This window comes from Poecilia reticulata, linkage group LG12, assembly GCF_000633615.1.
Source record: "Poecilia reticulata strain Guanapo linkage group LG12, Guppy_female_1.0+MT, whole genome shotgun sequence".
In the NCBI taxonomy this organism is placed as follows: Eukaryota; Metazoa; Chordata; class Actinopteri; order Cyprinodontiformes; family Poeciliidae; genus Poecilia; species Poecilia reticulata.
Window position 1 is genome coordinate 18036957 of NC_024342.1, and position 25323 is coordinate 18062279.

At 38.0% G+C, this 25323-nt stretch overlaps 2 protein-coding genes across 16 annotated transcripts in view; one reads left to right on the forward strand and one right to left on the reverse strand.

The window, feature by feature from the left end:
• Positions 1–5056, forward strand: part of dnm1a (dynamin 1a) — a 49797-nt gene extending 44741 nt beyond the window's left edge. For 8 of the 15 annotated variants that reach the window (XM_017307795.1, XM_017307791.1, XM_017307797.1 and 5 more), the window contains 2 exons: positions 354–566; positions 2470–5056. In XM_017307795.1, the coding sequence (XP_017163284.1) occupies positions 354–566; positions 2470–2500 (244 nt within the window). In that variant the 3' untranslated portion in view covers positions 2501–5056. Of the gene's footprint in view, positions 1–353; positions 571–668; positions 706–1302; positions 1341–2469 lie in introns of those variants that run through there. The other 7 variants (XM_017307792.1, XM_008424356.2, XM_008424355.2 and 4 more) reach the window with 5 other exon arrangements.
• A 401-nt stretch (positions 5057–5457) lies between these two features.
• golga2 (golgin A2) lies at positions 5458–23122 on the reverse strand. The gene is made up of 27 exons (XM_017307799.1): positions 23037–23122; positions 21441–21581; positions 20197–20265; positions 19239–19456; positions 18336–18399; positions 17687–17740; positions 17214–17294; positions 16621–16659; positions 16436–16498; positions 15867–15960; positions 15642–15748; positions 15395–15453; positions 15074–15215; positions 14841–14930; positions 13885–13992; positions 13715–13802; positions 13459–13601; positions 12508–12726; positions 12175–12288; positions 11669–11893; positions 10847–10946; positions 9947–10035; positions 9613–9832; positions 9293–9451; positions 9100–9206; positions 8689–8878; positions 5458–8218 (listed from the first exon to the last, which is right to left on the reverse strand). The coding sequence occupies exons 1-27, from the start codon at positions 23082–23084 to the stop codon at positions 7944–7946; spliced, it is 3306 nt and encodes a 1101-aa protein (XP_017163288.1). The 5' UTR covers positions 23085–23122; the 3' UTR covers positions 5458–7943.
• Between the last annotated feature and the right edge of the window lie 2201 nt (positions 23123–25323).

Below are 25323 nucleotides of genomic sequence, written 5' to 3' on the forward strand. Positions count from 1 at the left end.
ATCCATCCATCCATCCATCCATCCATCCATCCATCCATTTTCTTTACACCCTTGTCCCTTAGTGGGGTCGGGAGGGTTGCTTGGTTATAGGTTTCTTTGTGCAAATGAACTTTTTACAGGTGGCTCAACTTCGAAACTTAAGGAAAGCGCTAGCAAATCAACTTTTTCAGAAAAAAACAAAGAAACAAACACTATATCCAACCTTCAAAGATAGACCTATAGGTCAAATAAATAAACTAGCTAACCTCATCTTGGCATTTTAAAGCTTTTGTGCAGTCAGGATATAATCTGAGCCTCTCTGGAAAATCTGAATCTCTGAAAATCTTTATTTCCCATCTCCATTTCTTCTCCAGGTCTCCAGCGACCAGTCCAACTCCAAATCGCAGGGCTCCACCAGGCCCACCGGGCCCACCAGCTCGCCCGGGCTCCCGTGGACCCCCACCGGGGCCTCCTCCTGCTGGGGGCCCCCCTGTACCGTCTCGCCCCGGAGCGTCTCCAGATCCTCACGGCGGGCCGCCCCCCACTGTGCCCTCCCGGCCTAACCGCGCGCCCCCCAGTGTGCCAAGGTGAGTAGAAGCATGAGAAGCCTTTTAAGGCCAGGAGCCCGAAATGGAAACATGTTGCAAAAAGTTGGACATTCAACCAATATTTATGATATTCTATGTCAGGGGAATGTGAAGATGCCAGGATGAGGGGATAAACGAGGTAAATGAAACTAGAGAGTACTGCCTTGTGATAGAGGACAGTAGATGAAGTAGCAGCAGATGGTTAGAAATCTTTACGTAGATACATTTCAAGTGACACCGACTACATTTTTTTTCCTTTTATTTTGTAATTAAGTGAACTTTAAACACAATAATGCTTCGTCGGCTACAAATTACGAACAACTTATTATTTGCACCCATGCTTACATCGCATCAGATAATTGTTTTCGCCTGGTGTCTTTGCCCTCTATGTTTCCCTTGTGCTTTCCTGTGCTTGTGATTTATTAACGTTTTTAAAGCTAATTGTCTTAAAGCCGCTTGCCTCTTGTTTCTACTGTAGAATCTAGAGTCTCTGTGCAAAGCTCTCTTTGGGGGAAAAAAAACAAACAAAACAAACATAAACTAAAGATCTCTTTATGGGTCTTGAACACGGATTTATTCTTGAAGAGAGCTGCGCACATGCATCGCTGGCCTGCCCCCTTTCACTGTAACTCTGCACTTTTTCTGTCTCCCTGCTTCTTCCTCTCCTTCTCTCTCTCTCTCTCTCTCACACACACACACACCTCTGTCACACACATAACTACTGTTCCTCCTGCAGAATCACTATCACTGACCGATGAAGACTAACGTTTCTCGGTATGTTGGTTGCTGTGTGTCCCCCCCACCCCTCCTCCTAAATGCTCATCGTGTTCACAAACCTCCTCGGACTTCATCTTCTTTTCTGCACGGCATTTTTCTTTACTCTCTTTCTCACACTTTTCTATTCTCAGAGCAATGCATGAGTCTTTAAGAGTTATTCATCTGAACCAGGTCACGGGAAACAGAAAAGTGTGGGTTGTTTTTAGTGCCCAGGAGCACAGCTTTTGTGTTTTTTCTTGAATTTTGGTTGTAAACATCATGACATCCCACCTGTCCGTTGATGCGTCTCTGTTGGTTGGAGAAAATGCACAACAGAGCTACGTGCAGGCTAACCCCAGTTGGATGTGCAGTCGCAGCATCTTCATTCGTTCTCCCTCTCCGGCCTATAATACGTTCCTTTGTTTCCACATACCAGAGAACTGAGAACTCTGTAATGTTGGTGGTACTTTTTGTGATTTATCCATGTGCACAAGATGCAGTTCTGTGCAAAGGAATTCATAACCCTTGAAGCTTTTTTTTTATTTTTTATTTTTTTACATTTAGTCATGTCACAGCAAAAAAACTTAAACGTGTTTTATGGAGATTTGATGTTACTGAACAGAAGGGAAATTATGCTTGCGTTTTAGATTCAAATTTAAAAAGTGTTATGTATTTGTAGTTAGCTCTCCCTTTGACAAATGCCTTGGGTTTTATCTCTACCACCTTTGCACAAATGAAAACAAGAACATTTTTCAAATTCTTCTTTGAGTTTTTTAGCAATTATCTCTGGGACAACTCTAAACTGAGATTAAGTCACACAAAACTGAGCTCTATTTACTTAAAATTGGCTTAATACAACAAATACCACGCAACTTTCAGGTTTTTTCGAAGACGTTACGGTTCCGACGACACAAAACGTGACCTCCTTCAAGGGTGTGGATACTTTTGCAAATCACTGCAAAGTAACTGTGCGGGTCTGTGAAGTCTTTTCGTGCACCTGTATGAATAATCCTGGGAGAACACAAAAGCCTTTATCCCGGGTATCCGTGAAGAAAGCGAAACAGCAAGAAAAAGTTCACTTTATGAAGAACAGATCTGACCTCTTCTCTTTTCTTCATGTCTTCCCCTCTCTGTTTGTCCGTGCCAGTCGGAGACCCCCGCCTTCTCCAACACACTAGACCTCAGAGCTCCTTCCTCCCTCCTTCTGTTTCCCCCCTCTGGACGAGAGAGAGAGAGAGAGAGAGAGAGAGAGGCGCTTCGGACAACAGCGCCACCTTCCTCTCATCTACTGCCCGGTCTGACCCTCCTGCTCCCGCCTCTCTGCCCTCCCACCCCACCACCCGCCCCTCTGTTTTCACACAGAGAAGCAGAATACTTGAAAGCATGACTTACGTACAACTTTGTTCCTCACAATTTAATCGCAGAGACCATGAAATGATCATATTAGTCAACCGCGTCAACGTATTGTATATCCGCGCAAGTTCAAAGCAGAATGCTTCCCCTCCTCTTATATTGAGAGGGGTAAACATTTACGAGTTTAGCATGAATCTATGCCTGAGCTTCTCGAAAGCGTCGTCTCAGTTTTAGCATTCGTTTCATTTACTTTCATCAGGATTTGTTTGCTCACCTTTGTTTTTTGATGAACAGAATGACGTGAAACCAGAACCTTTTATTCAGGATGAGGAAGTACTTTACATTATTTAATGTTTTTTTTTTTTTTTTTTGCACATAAGCATCATATTAGTAGCGTGGTGCATGCTTTGAGATCGTGAAAGATTTACTCCATCTTTGTTTTGTAAAGAAATGAGAAAAATGTGTTTTTCTTTGCAACATTTGCTGCTCAGTGGTGGAAGTGTTTCTTTAAGAGAGGATATCCAAACTGAATTCAGTCTAAAAATATTTACTTTGGTTTTTTTTTTTGTATCCAGATTTTAATTTGTAATTATCCTTCAAAAAAAAAAAGAAAAAAAAAGAAAAGAAAAACAGCAAGTGAGGAAACAATCTTATTAGTTTTTATCATATATCTTTTAACATACTTTCTTTTCTGGTTGATGGAGTTTCGTTTTTGATCTTTAATCCTGCCAAATTAGTTCTTGTTTGATTTTTCTATGTTCCTTGAACAGTTTGGTCAAACAAGGGTGGGTCATCTCATACAGACACCCCTCAAACACAATTTTCCTTTCTCTCTCTCTTTTTTTTAAAAGCTAATCCATTCTTTCCCACTGTCCAAATCTATAAAACAGCAGCACCACCCAGGTGAGGAAGACGTAGATGACATCTGAATTCTTCAATTTGAAAAACCTGAATGGATAAAAGTCTCCTTCGTTTTTCCCTTTTATTCTCTCCATCATCTAAATCACGTAGCGGATCCTCTTATTTTGCCAGTCGCAGTCTTCAGAAAGTCTCACTGTTGCTAAAGCTTTGTCACATCCTCGTCTTACAACTGCTGCACTCTCAGACAACCTATGCAAAAGAGAAACGTGGTTTCTCAGTCTTTTTATGGTAAAAAGATGCATCTAGTGTAGATTATGTCCCCTTTTTGTTCCTCTGCTTAGTACTACTGCTTAATTTTGCAGAGGAACTTTTTCAACTTTCTCTTCCACAAAGGGCAGATTTGGAAAGTCTAGTGGAGGGTAAGAGATTTAATTGAGGAGTGTCCAACTGAAGTGGGCCACATCCCAATTTGTCAAAACCATTTTTCCTTTCCACTGGTGAATCATGTATTTTTTTTTTATTCATTTAGTCCAATAAAGCAAACTGAAGGTTGGGCTTGCATTGCAGCAACATGTGAGAAAGGTTCAAGAGGTCTGAATGCTTCTGCGACTGCGCCGCTCCTGAAACTGAACAAAACGAAACCAGAGAAGGAGACTTTGTGACCCGAGTTGTTTCTTTAGACTGTTAACTCTTTATGTAGAGTGTAGTACAAGATGGTGGCCTCGTAACTCAGGTTAGTCAGGTTTGAGCACGTGATGCCTAAAATGTTAAATTACACAGGAAAAATATTTTTAAAAATTGCATTCAAGTTGCTGATCTGCCATTTCTTCTTTCTCTCTTTTCTCCTGCTCTATTTTCTCTCAGTGGTCACGGGGGTGAGTGAGAACATGAACAGTCCCAGTCTATGCATAAAGTACCACTGCTTGTGTTGTCACATTACTGAGCAGAAACCACCTTTCAATCCCTTCGTTTTTCTGCCACTGAGCTCTGCTGTCAATGTTACGTGTTGTATTTTGACCCCCAAACACAAACAACCCACTAGCCTTACCTTATCCTGTGATCATTACTAGAAAGAAAAATCTCTGATCTCAACATCTGCAAAGCAAACATGAAATCATATCCGATTTAACAGTAACTAGTTTATTAATGAGTTATGTATTCGTGTGGTGCATTTTATTAGAGACATGTACTCTCTTCTGTTTAGATCATTTAGTCTACATTGTATGCAGCATCGGAATATTTAAACCATGAGTAAATGAGCATAACAGAATACTTGAAAAATAAAAAAAACTGCTGTAAATGGATGCTGGCAGGTTGTTTGATACTTTTGCTTGCATCAGGGAGGGTGTGTTTGTGTTTTCTCTCTGAATTTATAAAAAGTTAAACAGACGGACGGTGTGTGTGTAAACTGGCTGAGGACAAGTCCTGCTGCTTGTCTCAGCTGATGTGGAAGAAACTAAGATTATCCTGGAGGACTGCTGTACTCTCAATTACATATTAAAAGACCTCTGTGTGCTGTAGTGGCTGTTTTTATTGTTTTTCTTTAACATTTGGGCACTTTTCATGAATAATGATCACAAAGTTTTCCATAGCAAAAGCAGAAAATACAACTAAAATTGGTAATAAATGAATAAAAGTAAGGAGGAACTAAAATATTTAGCTTTATATAGCATAGTGTATTTTTGATAATTTAGTTTTATTAAGACTTGCTTGATAAGAGTAAATTATTCCTAGTCATTTTCTGTGGACAATACTTGTGTTGGAATTAGATTAGTCATATGAAGAATATGAACTCTTTGAGAGTTGTACTTGAAGAGGTATTTAAATTGGCAAACAAAATAGTTAGATGCAAAATAGTTGATATATTTTTTTGAAAAATGAATGTGTTTATAATACCAAACAAAAAGTGAGTCCAGACAGCTTGAGTTGCTCAATCAGTTTTATTCAGGAGGAAAGTATTACTCAAGAGAAAAGGAGAAAAAAAAATAGCTTGGGTTGAAGCAGCACTCAAAAATCAGGTTGCTCTGAGATCCTTCATCCTAAACTCACTTCAAGTTTATATTAAAACTGATTAGATGAGATGCTAACTTATTCCAAATAAATATTTTTTTTTTTTCCATTTTGTTGGTGTTTGTAATAAACCACAGCCAGTCAGTAACGGCCAACAATCCCAACTCTGCACTAACAGACATACACACAACCCCATACAGCCGGTTAATGTGGCGAAGCAGCTCCCCCTCCACACATCAGGCATTATGAATATACAATATATTACACAGTTACAGTATATACAACACCTCTTTTACAATAAAGATGGTTAATGTTTTTCTTGGTGTCAATCGCTTACGTGACATCGTTAAGCGGTGAAGTAGGAAATCATTTCATCCACATTGTTGATTTCACACAACCTGGAGGGGAGAGGGAAAAAAAAATGCAGATTGTATTGTGCATTTGTCTGTTGGTCGAACCACCCAAAGAAAAAAAAGGCGTTCAAACAAAAAAGTATCTATATATTAAAACTAAGTCTGAAGAAAGAAAATGTAGGGGTTCTTAAAACAGAAATGTTGTGTTTTACTATTGGTGCTATTTGAAATTCCTGTAACTGTACCCATACATTTTTTTTTCTTGTAATTTACTGGTTTGCTTTGAGGAGTCTGCAAAAACTACCACATTCTGCACAATTACTTCGCCTTCTGATACTTTTGGCAATAAACATTTTGTGTGCAATTTCAAAGCTTAGTAAATGAGAGCCAATATGAATTGTTCTCAAATTAGAAATGCTCCAATTTTGTTTAGTCAAATTTATAGGAAGGCGATCTGCTTTGTAGTCTCTGCAAACACAAAACCAGAGCTGCATTATAATGTTGGGATTCTCTGTAATTCCTTGCTTTTAATGCCCAAAAGAGATATATTCACAAGTGTTATTACCCAAGACCTATTGCTGAATGGAGATGACAAATGTAACCAGCAATTAAATTCAGGGGAATCCTCAGCATGAAGCTTCATGGGACACGCCCTCCCCTTTCACTGAAACCCAGGCTATTCTAAACAGTCCGTCAGCACAGGGTGAGCTGTGAGAGGAAGCTTTGTACAGATTTAGTGCAAACATATTTGTATAATCTAACAAATGTTTTTTTACAATAAACAAAGTAGAAGAGATGCACTTTTGAAAGAGAAAAATCTAGACTCCAAGCAAAAAAAAATCACTTACACAGTCTCACGCATTCCAGTTGTCAAAGATGTGTATTGAATCCTTTGATATGTAAAACCACACATGAACGTAACAGAACACAACAAGCTCTGAAGAATAGTGTCCCAAACGTAAAACCCCATGGAAATAATTTTTTTAGCCGAGACGCTCAGTTGAGGAAGAGAAGAAAGTGACTGGAATGTGAAATATGTCTGTGGTGAAACCAGCTAAATGCCTCATAACATGTTGTAATATAATATCTACCATAGTAAATATAAATTTAAGGAAATAGGTTGGGAAGAAACCTTTAGCACAGCGAAACAAGCCTTCAGAACAGAGGTGTGTTGTGCCTTCAACATATTTAATCAATGTTAAACTTCAAGGGGTCTTTTAAATTGCATCCATGCCCATATTTCACTTGGTCAACCACTGGTTTGTAAGTGTTGACGTCTCAGTCCAAGCAAGTTTAAAACACATCGACACAAAATAGATTTCACAAGTATTAACATTATGTAATGTACAAACATAAGAGTTATTTTCAGTGTTCGAAGTAGGAAACAAAGGAGACGAATGTAGTTTTGGAAACGGTACCAATCAGCAACACCCTCTTTAACTTCCTGAACTTGATAGTGTAACTTAGCAACCTCATGACTTCAAAACTAAACGGCACAAAGTTTCATGTGCACCTGTCGACTTAACTTTGCCCTACAGCTCTCTGCATTTAATGTTAGTCCAACCAGCCTGATGTCTGCTCTCTGCACCCACCTCCTCGGATTTCACATACATTTAAATACTTGGGTTTATTACATTCAAATCTGATGCTTTTGGCATGAGTACAGTGAATTGAAACTGATTTTTGCACAAGAACTGCTCATTTTTAGCAGCTCTTTGAGTGCTGTACCAGCAAAGGGGTGCAGAATATATGACCCCGATATTGCACATGTGTGAGATAAGTGACAAAAGGAAGATAGGGTTTAAAAATTGCAATAAGGAGATTAATCAAGTTTTGTTTTGGAATACTAATCATCTCCCATCTGTAAAAAAAAAAAAAAAAAAAAAGACAAAGCAAAACAAGGGGGAACAAACTGAACAAATAGGGGCCATTTCAGTGTAACTGGGTGAGACGGTTGTTAAAGTGTCAAACTTCTTGAGATGTGTAAATATGTTCATCAAGCTACAAATCATTCAACCACAGAACCTCAGTGACACTCTGGGCCTCACACCACCAGGATCTTTACTTCATCCTGTTTGTCGGGCCGGTAAAAGAAGGGGATGCAGGGATTTTCGCCCAGGAACGGCGGTGACCGCGGAGCTCCCTGGGGGTTCTGGATCTCTTGGAGAAGCTGCATGATTTGTTGGGCGGTGCCATCCTCTCTGAGCACCAGAGGTTTGGACTCAGTCTGAACAGAACTATATGGTAATGTTTGGGATGAGGCAGCTTCTAGACCTTGTAGTGGGGAGGTCTCAGAGAGTGGGCTGACCTCTATGGCTTCTGTAGAGAGCAACACATGAAGTTTCAGGACGATAAAGTCGATTTGAAAACACATCAAATACACTAGAGATGCACTTAGAAGTTGGCTGGTGACTGGGATATGTTGATTTTAACCTGACCAGTGTTTTTCAACTTAGTAAATGAACCACATAAAAAAACATGCTACCAAGTTAAATGGCAACAATGAGAGCAATTGCAACAAACTCATTAGGAATTAGGGTGAAAAAATGCTGGGATTTTAAAATTTTTTTGAATTTCCACAATTGCAAAACTGCAAAAAACTGGAAGGTCTAATTGATGCAATTTGGTGACTGCACTCCAGAGAGCCACATAAAAACTAAAGGTGGGCCGAATTGTCCCATGAGCCTGCTTACTATTACTGGTCTTTAATCCTCTGACCTCCTCTGGACATGAAATTGCAAAGTTTTAGTTTTCAGATCATTTTCTGATTTGGTCCGTCTTGCTCTTACCTTCTCCATCAACAGCATTAAGCTCATGCTTATGCGCTTGCTTCTGTAAGTGAGAGTGCTCCTCCCCAACAGGAAGCAGGTCGGGGTTCGCTGTTCCCATGCCGGCTGCAGCTCCAGTGTAACGATTGTACCAGTCGTTCCTTTCGGCCACAAGCCTCAGGACAAGACCCTGCAGCTCTGCCAGTTTGGCCTGATGGCAAAATGAAACAAATCATTACTACTGGTGGTGCAAAAATTATATATATATGAGAGAGAGAGAGAAGAGAAGAGAGACTGATTTCAATCTTTAAAGTGATCTACAGGACATTTATGCTGATGAAGTGTTTACAGAGTAATGAGAAAACACAGAAAAATGTCAGTTTCAGAAAACATTGAAATGCGCCTCTCCATCATAACTCATCAGTACAGAACCTTCATCTCCTCTTTGTCCTGGGCCAGCATGTTGATATACTGCTCTTTCTCCTGGTGCTTCTGCTTCATTATGGCCCGCTGACTTTGGTACAGGGCGATGTACTCCCCTTAAAACAACAATGAGTAAAAACAAAAATGTCAGTAAATTCATAAACTACAACCATAACATTTTTAAAAAGCAAGTCGTTCATACCTATAGTGTCAGTCTCTCCGCTCAGCTGGATGCAACGGTGCTCCAGTTCCTCCACCCGCTCCTTCAGGTCGGCTTTCTCCCGCATGAGGGAGGTGAAGCGCTGCTGGAGCTTCTCCATGGCGGCTTGCAGTGCCTGATGAACTTCAACTGGGACTCCTTCTGCTGAGGTAGCATAGCGAATACTGAGGGTTTACATAGTGACCAACCTATCATAGCTATAAAGAAAACAGTGTGAGAACCAGCAGGCGAAACTAATTTTCTCCACAGAGCGGTGCAACGTGGTACTTTAACATAAAAGCAAATTGTTCTGTTTTTCTGACCTGAATGCTCATGACTGTGCTCAGTGTGACTGTGACAATCATCATGCCCATGACCATCTTCATGAACAGGTGTATAGTTGTGGTGTTGCTGCTCCAGTCTAAGGGCCACGGCCGCCTGTTGCCGGGCTGCCATGTGGAGCCTGTGCTCCTCCTCCAGCTGCCTTCTGGCTTCGTCCCTCTCCGCTTCCACCTGAGCCAAAGCCCCACGGATAAAATCCTCCTGTTGGAAGAATGAAAAAGTGTGATAAAGGAGACCTAACATGGGAAAAAGAAAATTACTACCAAATTATATAAATCAGGTCAGACACAAAGTGACTTCCATCTCTGTACCTACCATCTCTTTCTGGCTCTCAAAGTCTTCTGGGATAACAACAGAAGACTTTGTAGGACTCTCCTGCGCTGATTGGCTTTCCACTCCATCTCCTAAATTACACGACAAAGTAGAACCATAGAAATATCTGATTTATATAACTTCACCCATTTTGCAAGTAAGAATAAGTCAGTATTTGTAGCGAGTCCTGAGTGATTACAGATATCTGCTTACTGCGCGGATAAAGTGTCGGCCAGGTATTCAGTTTCACTAAAATTACACAAGCTACTCCACAACTGGTCAGATGCGTCACATCATGTTTCACATGAAATCATTCAACTCCCACCACAAATTAACTTGCAGCTGTTTGCAACAAACAAATCAACCAAGTACAAATTAAATAACTCAACACAACTAATAATAAAAGTAGGTGACTACCAGTTTCAAAATGATCTTTTTAGTTCTTGGTGAAGCACCTTTTAGCTGTGTTAAAGTGACTCTTAGGCAAACAACCGCTTCTGGGAGCGTTCACAAAAGGCGAACGACTCCGGTTCAGAAACATAGGTACAAGTTTGAACGTTCCAAGATGTTTAAAAACGTTAAAGTCAGACAAGTTTGAGATCAATTAATCAAATGTTCTGAATGCCAAATGATGGTGAACTCTGAAACATCCTTGGGGATATTGACCCTTTAAAGGGCCCATTAATCCAACTTTCTCTGCAGAAAATGTTGGATTTTTCTGCAGAGAAAATATCCTGTTTTAACATTGTTTTGTAAAACAATGTTTCATAAAACAATGTTAAAACAGGATAATTCTGCTCATGTAATTTGTACAGGAATGTAACAAACACTACTAAAGTAAAGAGGAGTACGAGCACAAAATGAAAAACACTAGCAAAGCACGAATACAGAACAAACCCTTACCCTGGTCTTTGGACGTCGCCACAAGAGCAGAACTGTTGAGCAGCTCTTTTATCTCAGCCTTCAGCTGTTCGTTGTCTCTGACCAACTGCTCCAAATGCTTCTACAAGAGGAAACAGAGGGTATCTTTTAAAACAATATTAAAATTACTCAGGAATGTTTGTGTATCAGATACAGCAGATAGAGTGAATAATTAAGCATAAAATAACAAACGCCTGACATGAAGTACACGAGTTTATGTAAATGTTTAAACACTAAATGTGCTAGACGTAAGCATTTTGAAGTGACGGTTCAGCCTCAAAATGAGATGCAATTAATCTGAATCTCATCTGCACATTTTTTTACAACACCTTAAAATGCCTGGCTCAAACAAAATCCTGTCTCATACACAGCATTGGCACCTTAAAGGTGACCTACTATGCTTCCTTGAAAGAGTTAGTATAGCTCTATGAGCTGTACAAAACATGTTCATTACATATTTTGCACATTAACATCCTTAGATGAAGAGATTTTAGTCTGGTCCGTTCTTCCTATTCTAAGCTCCTTTCAGAATGGATTAAGGGCTTTTTGTCACTTCAAATCCAAATAAGCTGCTGATGGCCACACACTCCAACTCAATATTTACACTCGCATGTGAAAATGGCTGCAAATAGATGCACAATTTTACAACCGTACAACTTTGAAAAGCAGAAGTAAAACCTTTAAGAAGCAGTTGAGTATGCAAAAAACATGAAAAAAGTGAATTTTGCAAAATAGGTCAATTTTAGGCAGCTGAGGTAAATAAAAACCTTGATCAGAATTTTAAGATTCAGGGTCCGTACACACCTCTGCTTGTTGGAGCTGATTCTGGCTGATGTCCAGCTGTGCACGGCCGTGACTTTCATCATGCTGCAGTCGGTCCATGAGCTGGGTCTGCTGCAGAAACTGTTGGTGGAGCTGTTCCCTGTCTGCAGCCACAGCCTGGTAGGCAGCGCAGTACTGCTGCAGATGGGCCACCACCTGGTCTCTCTGCTCTAGAACGCCCCGCGTCTCCTGACATTTTAGTTCCAACTGGAGGCAACAAAAGAAAAAAGCAGCAGATTATTCCTCAGTTGCTCAAAAACTTCAGTTAATTAAATTCCAGAAGTCTTTATCATTTCCAATTATAAAAGAAGAAAAAGAAAAACTGTGTACAGTTGATAAAGGTATTGGTGTCCATACAAAAATTTAACTGTTTGAAGTATTGAGAGAAAGTTTTAATGCTTACCGAGAGTAAACTGGAAGGTAATCCTCAGTTTTAATACTTGTATCCTCAATACCACAAGGCTTTATAACAGATGTGGGTATGTTACCTGCTCCTTGACGTTGTGCAGCTCCTCTTGTAATTCCCCCATCCTGCGTGCCAACTCCTTTTTCACATGTTGCTCTGACTGGATTGCAGTGGTCAGCTCCATATTCTCATTAGTCTGTCATAATGATGGAGTAACAGGAAACTTGGATTTAAAACAAGCTCTCAGTCACTTATAAGTAGAACTAAAGTAATGGATGGGCTTCATTTATTTTAAATTTTAGAAAGCAACAATAGAAAACAAACACTAGAAATGGAAACGCAGGAGCATAAATTCAATGCTAAAGGAGACAAATTAAGAACGATCAGAGTAGTGGTAGTACATTTTTGGCCTCACCAGCTTGACAAAGCCGTTCTGTAGCTCGGCCAGCTGGTCTTTCAGTGTGCGGTTCTGGGTAAGAGCTCGGCTAATCGTGGCCTTGTCTGACTGAACGTCCTCCAACATGCGTCTGCGGTCCTCTTCCTCCTGCGACTGGCTCTCCACCTGCCGCTCCAACTCTCCCAGGCGTGTCTCTTGCTCCGCACACAAGCGACTTAGCTGCTCGTTATCTCGAAGCTGGGGGAACACCAAATATATATATAAATATATTTGGTCTCATTTTGAAATATCAGAGATAATCAACCCATCTGATACAGGATATGTAATTATTTATCCATCAACATGTTTAAATGTTCCAGGCTCGACTTCTGTAACTCGCTGTTTATTGGAGTCCACAGAAAACACCTTCAGAGGCTTCAATACATTCAAAACAGTGCTGCCAGGATCCTAGTGAGAGCTCATAAATTTGATCACATCACACCTACTCTTTACGAGCTTCACTGGTTTCCTGTAACTTATAGGATTCAGTATAAAATTGCACTTATCAATCCCATCACGGTCTATATGGAACCTCACCGGATTACTTGAAGGACCTCCTTATTTCACATTCAACTTCCAGACCCTTACGATCCCAAGCCTGTAATCTTCTCCACCTTCCTCGATCAAGACTAAGGACTATGRGTGATCGAGCATTTGCTGTGGCTGCTCCTCGTCTATGGAACTCTCTCCCGGAGTATTTGAGAGCCCCGCAATTATTGTCCGATTTTAAAACTGGCTTGAAAACTTTTCTTTTTAGAGAAAACTCCACTTTTAAATGACTGTCTTTTTTTTTTTTGATTGTTGATTTTATTTGTTTTTAGCTGCACCATGTAGCACTTTGAGATTTTTATTAATGAAAAGTGCATTATAAATTACATTGATTATTATTATTATTATTATTATTATTAAATAAAACAACTGAATGCACACCTGAGCCTGGTATTGAGCAGTAATGGCATCTTTCTCCTGTTGTAAACTACTGAGGGCCTCCTGCAGAGCCACCTCTGCCTCTGATGGTCCTGAAGGTTGAGGCTCAGCATTTTCCTGGGCTTCCTTCTCCACAGACAATAATGCTGTAAAGGAAAGAATAACGCTCAACAAGTTCTGCAATATTACGGCTTGATTTCAGTTAACCCTGGTGTAGATGCTGTTTATTTCCCAATAAAACTGAGAAAACAAGTCTCACCCGCAGCATTTTTCAGCTCTACAATGCTGGCCTCCAGCTCTTGGACTTGGTTGATGTTTCTGTCTCTCTCCTCTGCTACCAAAGACACCTTCACACAGAAATTAAAATAAATCATCACAAACAAGTTTTCAGCGGTACTGCCAAACATAGTACACATTTTATCATTATACCTGTGCAAGCAGCTGCTCGGTTTTGTCCTTCCACAGACGGCCCTCCTCCTGGATTCGTTCCACATAATGATCTCGCTCCGTCTTGAGCTGGGCTACAGACTCCAGAAGCTACAGCAACATAGATATACAACAGTCTTAGTCGATGTGAGTCAAAGTTAACCTTTATGCTTTTAAATAATCAAGTTTAGAATGAGACAAATGAGCTGAACATTTCTGATTACTGCATAAGGATTCTTGTGTCACTGATAATATTGTGAACTGTAAGAAGAACTACCAGCAAAACAATTTAAATCCAACAACCTCTAATAAAGGTTAAAATGACCACTTCAGCATAAATCTACAATTACCAAGTACCAAAACAGTCATCTGTGTTGTAAAAAGTGTTTTTGGCAAATCTCCACCAACTTAAAAACAGTAAAATCTAGTTATTTTGCTTAACTGAAGCTGAATTAAAACCTAACTGTTCAGTATCCAGAGTGTTGTTCCTGCCTTTTATTGTAGCCGGTGTGCTAATTTCAAATTAGCAATGCTAGGTCAAGAAACCAAAATCTTCAGTGGGACTTCAAATTTGACCAAATTCTATGTATTTTCATATTTACACAAACATTGTTGCATTAGTTCATTTTCCACTCTATTTATAAAGAAAATACATACTTTAAAAATTTAATCTAGGAGCAAACTTTTGTTACTTTAATCAAATGTATTTTCTCACGTTAGGCTGAAAATCTGACGGTGATTTTGCAAGCTACCCGGTATTTAGTCATATTCCTCAAAGCACAACAGATCACCTAATTATATTGAATTGTGGATGATATTAATGAAGGATAAATTCTGTCGCTGGAGATAAACGTTTATGCAAAATGAAAACAGGTTGGCAGGTCTGCATGAAGGTTTGTAACTCCTATTTTTTACCTTAAGGTTTCATAATGAACATGTAAGAGGGAGATGCCTCAGACCTGGTGATTACGTGACTCCAGTTGCTGCTTTTCTTCCAGGAGGATCTCGACTTTTTGGTTGAAACCGGGGGAATCTGACTGACTGGAGTACTGGAGATAAATAAAAACACATTGATGTAAAATTTGAATGAACAATGAAAAAGAAATATCTGTTTGTATTATAAATGATCAGTACAATTTAAACAGTAAAAATCAGAGCCAGATGTGATGTTCTTGAATAATGAAGCATGCACCTGTTGTAGCATGAGGTCTGCCATCTCCAGCCTCTTGTGAAGATCGTCTACCTCCAGCCTCATTGCAGCATTATCTTGTGTAATCTGTCTCAGCTGTTCAGACAGCTCTGAACTCTGCTGCTTTGACTCCTCACTTAAATTGCTGTCCACACACAAACATAAATTATATTCCACTTGCCTCATACTTTCAGGAACTGCATAGCCTGAACCGCACTTGTTTGAATTAAACAAGACTAAGTTGGCAGTAGCAAATTTAAAGAAGTATAATATAAAAATGTATTCCTATAACATGATCACCAATAAAAAAAAAAAAAAACTTACTTGAGTCTCAGCACCTCTAGCCTTAAGTTGTCTCTTTCTTTTTCAAGTTCCTTGTTTTGCTAAAGATAAAATGGAAAAAAAGAACAAAAACATACACTGCTTACACTTAACATGACAGCAATATTTCAAATACATTCAACTAAGCTGATTTCTGTTTGACATGAATAAGTCAACTGAAAATTAATTTCATTTTAGAAGTTACAGCTTTATTCATTTGTCTCATAATAAATTCTTTAAAGTATGTTACCCTCTCAAACTGCTTCTGCTGTGTGGAGACAGTAGAGAGAGTTCGCTCCAGCTCTGAAACTCTCTGCTTTGTTGTCTGCAGACGGTTATTGAGCTCCTCTGCTTCAGCTACGAACACACATGGAGTCAGAGCACGTCATTGCAAGCGTGCAAACACAGTTACTTGACCGACTGATTGTGCAAACCTAAAATCTTGCAAAAGTAATTTTAATGCTTACAGACACACCTGTTTTTTGTCGTGCAGCCTGTTGTGTGTATTGTAGTGCTGTTTGTAGCTCAGATTTCTCTGATACCAGAATCCCAATGGTTTGGATATGAACCTTACAGGAAACAAATTAAAAAATATTAAGATTCCAAGTGTGGATTTTACTTGTTTATGCCGCACCGTTTATTTAAAAAATATATCACAAAAGCATTGCATGAAACAAAAACAGGTCATAATATAATCTTAAATGTTTTAAAGAAGCAAATATTTCAAACACTTCAATATCAAAGTCAGAGTCTCTGACCAAAAGCTGCTGTAAACAAAAATGCTTTTAGTCCCAAATCAAAGGAGTCAGCAGTTTCTGCACATTTCAGGTTTTCAGAGTTTGTTCCAGTGCAGAGAAATAAAATACACTGAAACCTTAGCATGCATCACTCTGAGCGCTGAGGGGCGGGAGGGTGAGTTTTGGATCACATTACCATCTATTTATGGAAAAGGGTGGAAAAGGGACACCATGCAATTGTAATTTTTTTGCTGGTATATTTCCACAGAAATGCTTAAAAAAATCTCGTTATTTCTAAGGGATTTACCTGTAACTGCTCTCGCATTGCTCCCTGCTCCTTTGAAAATTTCTGTTCAAATTCCTTTCGCTCCTGAAGGCAGGAAATTACAAAAATGCATGACTGTCCATGACAAAGCTCAAAGGCATAGATCATAAAAGAGGGGATCGAGTAAAACATGTTGTGAAGGTAGGAAAACGAGAAAAACTTTAAACCTTCTGCAGCTGATCTGTGAGCTCCTGAGTTTGATGTACCTGCCAAGACAACGTAGTATAAAATTAGGATTAGGCAATAGGGGGTGGGGGGATAAAAAATAAGTCACAGAATATTTAGCGCTTTATTCTATCTTAGAAAACAGAATAAAAAATTCTGCAGATGAGATCTTTTACATGCCAGCCACACAACTGCTGTGCAAAGAACAAAAATAATAGACATGTTTGGTAATTCCTAATGTGTTATATTATTTAATGCTTGCTTTAATGTTATTGAAGATAGTCCACTAAACTGGCTCAACAAGCCCTGAACATCATGCAACTACAAGCAAGGTGTTAAGATGCCTGATTAAAATGTGCACCCAGTAGGGTGCTTATACTATGTTTAGAGTAGGAGGATGCACCCTAATCCACCTGAGCAACAGATAAAAATGAGAGCGAGATAATAAAAGATGAGTGTGATGGCCTGGTGGTTATGATAGCATGCAAAATGCATTGCAATCCAAAGCATAATGCAAATAAATAACTGAACGGGAGGGCAGGGTAACAATGCAAAAAGCAAGGGCACACAGATATGCATACACACAGCTTCTTACCAGCTGGTCTAGCTTGGTATTGAGCTGAGAGTTTGTTAGCTTGCTAGATTCCAGGGCGGCTGCCAGCTCCTGGTTCCGACTCTATCACGTGCACACATGCATCCGGGAAACAAAAAAAAAAAGAAAAAAAAAGAAAAAAAAAAGAAAAATAATAAATATAAAGACACGGATAAGGTGAAGGAACAAAAGTCAAACAGAGAACACAGGGGAGGAAGATAAATATTTAAATGTGAAATATTAACATGGAGGCAAATAATATTACTGTTACAAGTGGTGGGTAATATGCTTTCAATGATGGAAAATGCCACATGATTAAAATAAGAAAAAATGCTAGTTTTAAAATACTTTGAAGGCAAGTGGACCAAGCTTGGGGAAAGTAAATCCTATTCTGAATGGTGTAGGAGTAGCTCAGGAGTAAAAAATATACAAAACAAATCCAAAGTGGGGGGGGGGAAAAAGGTTTTCCATCTTACCTCCAGTTCTCCAGATGGTGCAGCTTCCCCATTCACATATGGAGCAGATGTCGACTAGAACGACGATGAAATCACAATTTACTAGCTTTGCAACAGAACTAATGACACACTTTACATATTTGTGATCTAAAGAACAGTGTGAGGACAACATTCCCCCATACAGTCCATCTCTGCATGCATATTAATGGACAAAATTATTAATTCAAATACTATATTACACCCTCAAATGTTGTATAGCAAAGAAGGACCCCAATTAATTTAATCATTAAAAATGTGTTTTCTCATACTTTGGATAGCAACATGATCTTTATAAAGGTGAGATGAAATTTGCTTTCTGAGCAAACTGAACATAAAACGCACCGTGATATTAATTGTTGCGTACTATTTTCCAGTGCCAAACAAAGTTCAGGTAGGATACCGTATATGTGATAAGAACACCAGGTGATGGTGTCAGTATGAGGACTGGCAGAGCTGAAAATGCTTCCAGTGCATTCTTACAAACAATAGATGCAACACACACACTGGTTGGAAATGTAGACCGGCAGGGTGGTTTTTTTTAAAAGCCTAACACAGCATGACAAAGTGTGAGGCAGAAAGAGTGAGAGAGAGAGAAAGGCATGGGATGACAGTGATGTCTGTAACACCGTACCTCAGAGACCAGACCATTTAGTTGTTGCGAGAGTTGCCGCAGGCTCTCTGTGGAAGACAACGGTCTGCAAAACAGACGTGCCAGATGAAAGCAAATTATAAACCTTCCCGTTTTATGCTACAAGCAGCAACTTGGGTACACTCAAAATAACAGAGTGGAGAAAAGGTAGCATTGTTTTACATGGTGTCTGAGAAACTCAAGTAAGTTATAAATATTGATAGCCTATTTTGCACAGAGATTATGAAGTATCACTGCTGGGAAAAAAAGCAAATATGCTGAAAAAACGCCCAAAAATTATTGACATGGAGCTAAACTGAGCCCAGGCACAGCAGTGTGTTTGAGTAATAGATCAGCATTCAGTTATTACAAAGGTAAAGAACGACCACTCCAATCAAACACAAAAATAAAACAACTTCACCTCTATACTTTGCAAAAGCATTGAAAGTTAAAACAAGGACCAAATAGTCCAGAAGAGAAACCGTATTAAAAGTACCAGACATGCTAGTTTTTCATATATTGTAGAAAAAATATAAGGTAAGAAAAGATAACGCCTAGCAAAAAGACTAAATAAGTCAAAACATAAAAACAAATAGGACTCAAGATAGGACTCAGTACCTATCTACCTACCGACCGTCTAGAATCAGGTCGTCTGCAGGTCATTTAGCTAGTGGATGCATAACGTAACTCCAGCCTCTACTGTAGCGTATATTCTATGCGCCTTATAATGCGGTGTGCCTTATATATGAAAAAAAGTTTTAAAATAGGCCATTCATTGAAGGTGCGCCTTACAGTGCGGAAAATACGGTACTATTTTTGACATTTTCTATAACTGTGCCAAAAATCCTACTTATCCTAACTTCAGGCAAGTTCACAAATTAGACTGAAAATGTGTGTTAACATAACCTGTTTTGGCATCGTAGGTGCATTTTAAACAATAAAACAAGTATGCAGACAGAAAAACGACACACCTGCAACTCATTGTTGTGACTGACAAACTCAGAATTAGTAGTAGCGTTAGCACTAGCAGAGTTAGACACAGGCGAGTCTCGGCCGGACTCGTTGTGCGGCTCCTCTGGCAGCTGAGGAACAGGGGACCCCATGGCCTCCATGTCAGCAAAGGTCTGAAGTAACATACACAAAAATGCCAACTCACTTTTAATGTAAGACGACAAGTGGTTACAAGTATTGGCACACAAAAAACCTGTCATGTTAATAGAGTTTATGTCTAAATATTAACAAAATAAACATGAGGACAAAAAGCACAATCCTCAAACATACAGTGTTTAATGGTTTAGTAACTAACTCTTGTCATTATCTGTTACTGTAAACTGCAATGTGAACACATTAGCATTTTAATGTTAATGTGTAATGTTTTTGAGGTGATGAAAATAAACATATTTCAAAGCATGCACTCAACGTCAAAGAAAAAAGAAACAAGCTGAAAAGTGAGCAGCGTTCTTGTTTACCTAGATATTCATCTGCATTGAACATTAAGCAACAGGAACCACAGCTATGTTTAGCTTAAGAATGTGCAAATGCCAACCAATAACACTAGACAACATAAGATCCACATTTCTTAAAAAAAACAAAAAAACAATGTACTGACATGCAATGAACAAAGAATGCTGCACACTCCACCTGTTGAAATCCTTTAGAAAGTTTCTTGAAATGAGCTTACAAAAACAAAACATTCAAGACTTGAGCTTCAATTGGTTGTGTGTTTAGGTCAATGTGAAAAAAATGTGAACAGCAGACAAGGCATAATCTTGTACACCAAAAATGAGGAACAGCTATTTACAGAAAGAATTGCAGAGAGGGAGAAGGACAAGGGTAAAGCAGAAAGAGAGGGACAAAGGCTCACCTGACAGTTGCCATTAGGTGGGACGACTATTCCATTGCTTTGACTAAGTGCTTTCAGAAAACTGTCAAACTACAGCAGAAAGAAACAGCAGCAGACAGAAAGAGAGAAGTGACAGGGCAGAAAACAACTCAAAGTCACAGAGAGATAAATGATAGAAGCAGCTACCACAAGGAAGAGCTGCAGAGGTTAGTGTGTGACAAGAATAAAGCGACCACAACATATGTTGCCATCATTTGTATAAGCTCTTTTTCCCTTCTTCATTTACAGTCATAATTAGGCCTAAATTAAATTGGATTTGAACTACCGGTAAACTACTTAAACTTCTCAATATGAATTATATGCAAGAAACTGAACTGAAATGAACAATTTCTACTTTTAAGTTTAAGCTTTCCAATCATACCAACAAAGAGTTGTTAAAATGAATAATTGATATGTTGTGAGAGGAGAATTAAAGAAAGGAAAAGGAAATGTGAAAAGATGCTGATATTTGAAAGACAATGCAAAGGTAGAAATTCTTACTTTACAAATGGCATTTTTAAGTTAATGGTCATGTGTGCGACTGCTGCAGAGTGAAGTCGCTGTTATTGTAACAGTGAGAAGAACATCGACAGCTGTCTAAAGAACGGCCGTAAACGCAGGTCAAATGTCATGAGGCAGAGCCAAGTTATTCGCATGTGCTGTCTGAAAGCAGCACCACACGCGCGCACACACACACACACACACACACACACACACACACACACACACACACACACACACACACACACACACACACACTCGCATGCACGCGCACACACACGTTCTCATTAGCCTTTTTAATGTGACCACAGACTGTTCAATTGGAACACAAAGCAAGAAGCAATGCTTGACATCAATATGCTACTTCATTGACACTTTTGTTGAAAAATAAAATGTGTTTACAATAACTGGTATAGTAACCAACATTATTAGAACTGTTTAAAGTCTAATACACATTTCCTTAAGACTGACAATGCTCACAGAGCTTTCCAATACCATCTGATATTCTGTATTTCTGAGGATGTTTAAGAGAATATCAAACAGAACTGCTTTGCTAGCAATCTATGTCAAGAAATTGAAATTTATGAAATTAGTAACATAGTGCACAAAATACAAAGGACTAAATAGAGGGGTAAAATGTACATGTAGTATTAGGAGGCAATCTAATCCAACAACCAAAACAAGAAAAAAAGACTAAATGAGCAGAAAGTTACAGAAAAACTCACATTGTCTGGGGAATCTCTGTCTGCATCAAGCTGGTTCACTTCCTTCACCTTTCGTTTCTTCTTGGATCCTGTTCCACTTCCTCCTCCTCCTCTTTCTCCTCCCACAGAAGCAGGAGAGCTCTTCTGTTGAAACTCCTTCAGCTGAGCAACACAAAAAGAAACAGGATGCAGAAAGAGCATTTTACCTTCTCTGCTTGCAAAATATTTATGTCTTTCTTTAGCCAAATATTATGTTTTAAACAACTTGTAAAATATAAAGAGGGTTAGTAGGACATTAAAAACGGTCTGACACCTTACAGCAAAATTAACTATGTTAAAGTAATCAATTGCTTTCATATCCTTACTTTTTAGATATTGCTCCAACCACTGTTCACCATATGTATACATATAAAACGCTACATATATTCATTTAAAATGATGAATATGCAGTTGCATAATTTTAGATCGGACACAAGGCCTCTTTGCAGCTGCTCCCCAAAAGTCAACAATATTTATTAAGCAGGTTTCTCAAGTTGAATTTTGTCTGGCATGAAGCAACATCCCAGTAATCACTACTAATGCACCTTTAATCCAATTATTCTAAAAAAATAAATAAAAAATAAAAAAACCAAACAAACCAAAAACTATGCTACTCAAACAACAGATGTTGTTTAAAACAAACACAAAAATTCAGTTTCAATCTTGAAAAGAAAAAAAACAACAACAATAACCAGAGACGATGTTTTAAAAATGCGTGAGAAATAACATTTTAGGCGCATGGCCTTGAAAAGTAACAGGAGGAATAACAAGGAAATCAAGTGACTAATCAATTTTTAAATGGTGTTTAAAATTTATGATCACCTATTTACAAAATATATGAGACAAAGATTAAATATTGAGGAGCACAGTGGTCGAAATGTATTCATCTTTCTACAAAACTCCAAAATAGCTCCTCTTCTGTCCAAGAGGGGTGTCAGCTGTCAAAACAGTCCCCTTGATTCAATCCAGTTCACTATGCTAGCAAGCTAATTTTGTGGAGTTCAGTTTTATACTTTCTGAAAACGACTGTTTGTAGCCCAATTTATCATTTTAATATTTTTTGTAAACGAGTCAAAATGTTGTCAAGCTTCTGTGTTATGGTATTTCCACTCATCCGTAGCAATGTATTCGTTAGCTTTTGAGCTTGTTTGCTAATGTTAACTTGCCTTAGCACGTTAAGATTTCGCCAATGACTAAATTTACGGTTGTCTTGAAAGACGGGTAAACCTTTGGCCCACAGTTCAGTTACTCGTTGAGGCACTAAGATGAATAGGATGTCGTGAATACAACTTCCAATTAAGAATAGACGAAGGTGAAGGCTATCAGTAGGTTAATGCTATCAGTAGAGGCCAGGAGACAGGCACCGGCCTTTCCTGCTCACTGAAGCCGCAATATGAGTGCGAGAGGAGGGACGTGCGACATCGCAGAGGTCGGACGACGTGTAATGACAACACCCGTGCTCAGTCATGGAATTTATAATACAACAAGTAAAAACACGGTTGAATTAAACTAGCAGGCTAAATAAATGATGAGTATATAATGTGAAATTAAGGAAAGTCATTTATTAATTTACTTTACCTTTTTCTTAGCTGCAGCGAGTTTTGTTTGCCTACTCTGGTCGGCCATCCTGCTGCTCTGGTGGTCAAGCGACCGAACCACGTCATCAGAAAGATGCAAATAGATCCTTCTATCGGTAGGGGGCGCAAAGCCCCCATTCTTAGGGAGGTGATTCTTTTTTTGCGGCAACATTCCATGTCCCCATGTTTTGCTTACAATTATTTTTTGTAAAATGTGCCAAATATTTACAACAAAGTATTTTAATTATACATTTAGATGTTTGCCCTTATTCAAATATAAATGAAATGCCTTTTAAATATTGTTTTGTTCTTTACACACCTTTTTGGTGACTGACGTTCAATTTCATGTGTCCCCAGTGCAGCGTAATAGACTTCCTCATGAAGTTTAAACTATAAAATATATATATATATATATATTATATATTTATATATTTAAATTTATATCTTTTATATATTGTTTTTATGTTTTTCTTGAATAAGTTGATTGACTGGACTAACCATTATTTTAATATGCAATTGAATCTGTTGAAACTATTTTTCTTATTTGATATTTTCTTCATATTATACATGTCCCAGTACTAACTTTCCACCCTGTTATGATGTTTCCTTTTTGCCTTCAAAAAGTCTAAAATTCCATAAAAACCATTTAATGTAAGTGACATCAATTGGTTTTGATGTGAATTCAACCATGGAAAACAAAGAAAGCTTCAATTGTCACTATTTCTGTACTTTTTCTTTGCTTAAATATGTTAAACCTGTATATGTAAAGCTTAGAGTTCCACCCTGTTAGGAAAGATTGTGRAAAATGATTATTCAATAGAATTAAAAAAACCTAATATTATATTTAGTCATTAAAGGTTTGTTATTCTGTTGAATGTTAGCTAGGTAAATGTTGACCACATAAAGAGCTACAGGTAGATTAGTTAGAAAGTTCTAGTCTACCTGTACTTTGACTTGAAAGAGGCAATCCTGCAACTAATAATGAAAATCATCAGAATTTAGAATCAAAGACGTTGATTTTCCACCCTGTTATGGGACAATCCACCATGTTATGTTCCATTCCACACATGTTTTTATTAAATATTGTTACAGAAACATTAAGTACTGTGAATTTTTCTGTGCCATGTTGGAAGTTGAAGACCAATAAATGCAAATATTGGTATAAGTTTTAAAAATTACCAATATTTTCAATGCTGTCAGTAATAATGAGTAAAAAAAACTGTTTTTCTTTACAATACAGACATGAATGATTCGTAACTTCATGATGTGTTACAATTTCAAGAATAAAACATAKTTTATAGTAAAAGGGACACACTCTTTATAAGAAAAAGTTATTATTTTTCAAAATTTAAGTGTTTAACTATTTGAGGTCATAACAGGGTGGAACACACAATGGTGGAAAAAAAGCACATGTAATTATTAATTTATCCAATCCAGAGCTTGCCCATTATTAATTTCTTATTGTTAAACATATCAGTGTTGTAACAAAATATTTAAAACTTAAAACATTAATACTTTTTTTGTCAAAAATCCTGAGGCCGAAATGTTGTCGCAAAAAAAGAATCACCCAGGGGGTGCAACCAGTTTTAGATAAACGTCGACTTGTGATATAAAGTCGGGAAAAATGTGACTGCAGATCCCATTACTATTACACTACAAGTTTTTTCTCTTCTGTGTTTATAAGCACTTTTAAAACAATCTTTAAGATGTCATTTGCAACTTTTTTTCCCCTTTTTTTGTTAGAAAAGGGTCAGACCATAGTGTGATAATTACTCTAATACAATGTCAATGTCAATTTTATTTATAAAGCACTTTAAAAACAGATATTAAGCGCAACAAAGTGCTGTACAGTATTCATAAAACACAAGTAAAACACATAAGAATAAAACACAAATTAAAACAGACAGGGCAAGTAAATTACAATTTCAAGTTTTATGTATGATAAAACATACAAAACATTTTTATGAGGTTTAACAATGAAATAAAGTAATATTAATTAATTTCTACACTATTTTGATAGGTTATATTGGAGCTAAAGTAAAATTAGATTTTTTTTTTTTTTTTTTTTTTAATAGAATTTATTCATTTCATTTAAAACAAAACAGATGCTATTCATACAAAAAAGAATATACAAAACACAAATAAAATGAAAGGTAGCAGAAGAAGAATAAAATTCTTATTAATATCTGCCCCTTTTTCCAAAATAAACAAATTCAAACAATGATAATTTTCAATTAATAAAACATAACAAAAGAAAAAAAGAAAACATCAACTCCTTCTTGTACAAC

Coding starts and splice junctions, on each gene's coding strand:
- golga2 (XM_017307799.1), bottom strand. CDS start 23,084: ATGGCCGACCAGAGTAGGCAAACAAAACTCGCTGCAGCTAAGAAAAAG. Junction 21,582..23,036: donor TCGCTGCAGCTAAGAAAAAG/GTAAAGTAAATT, acceptor TGTGTTGCTCAG/CTGAAGGAGTTTCAACAGAA. Junction 8,879..9,099: donor AGGACAAAGAGGAGATGAAG/GTTCTGTACTGA, acceptor TTTTGCCATCAG/GCCAAACTGGCAGAGCTGCA.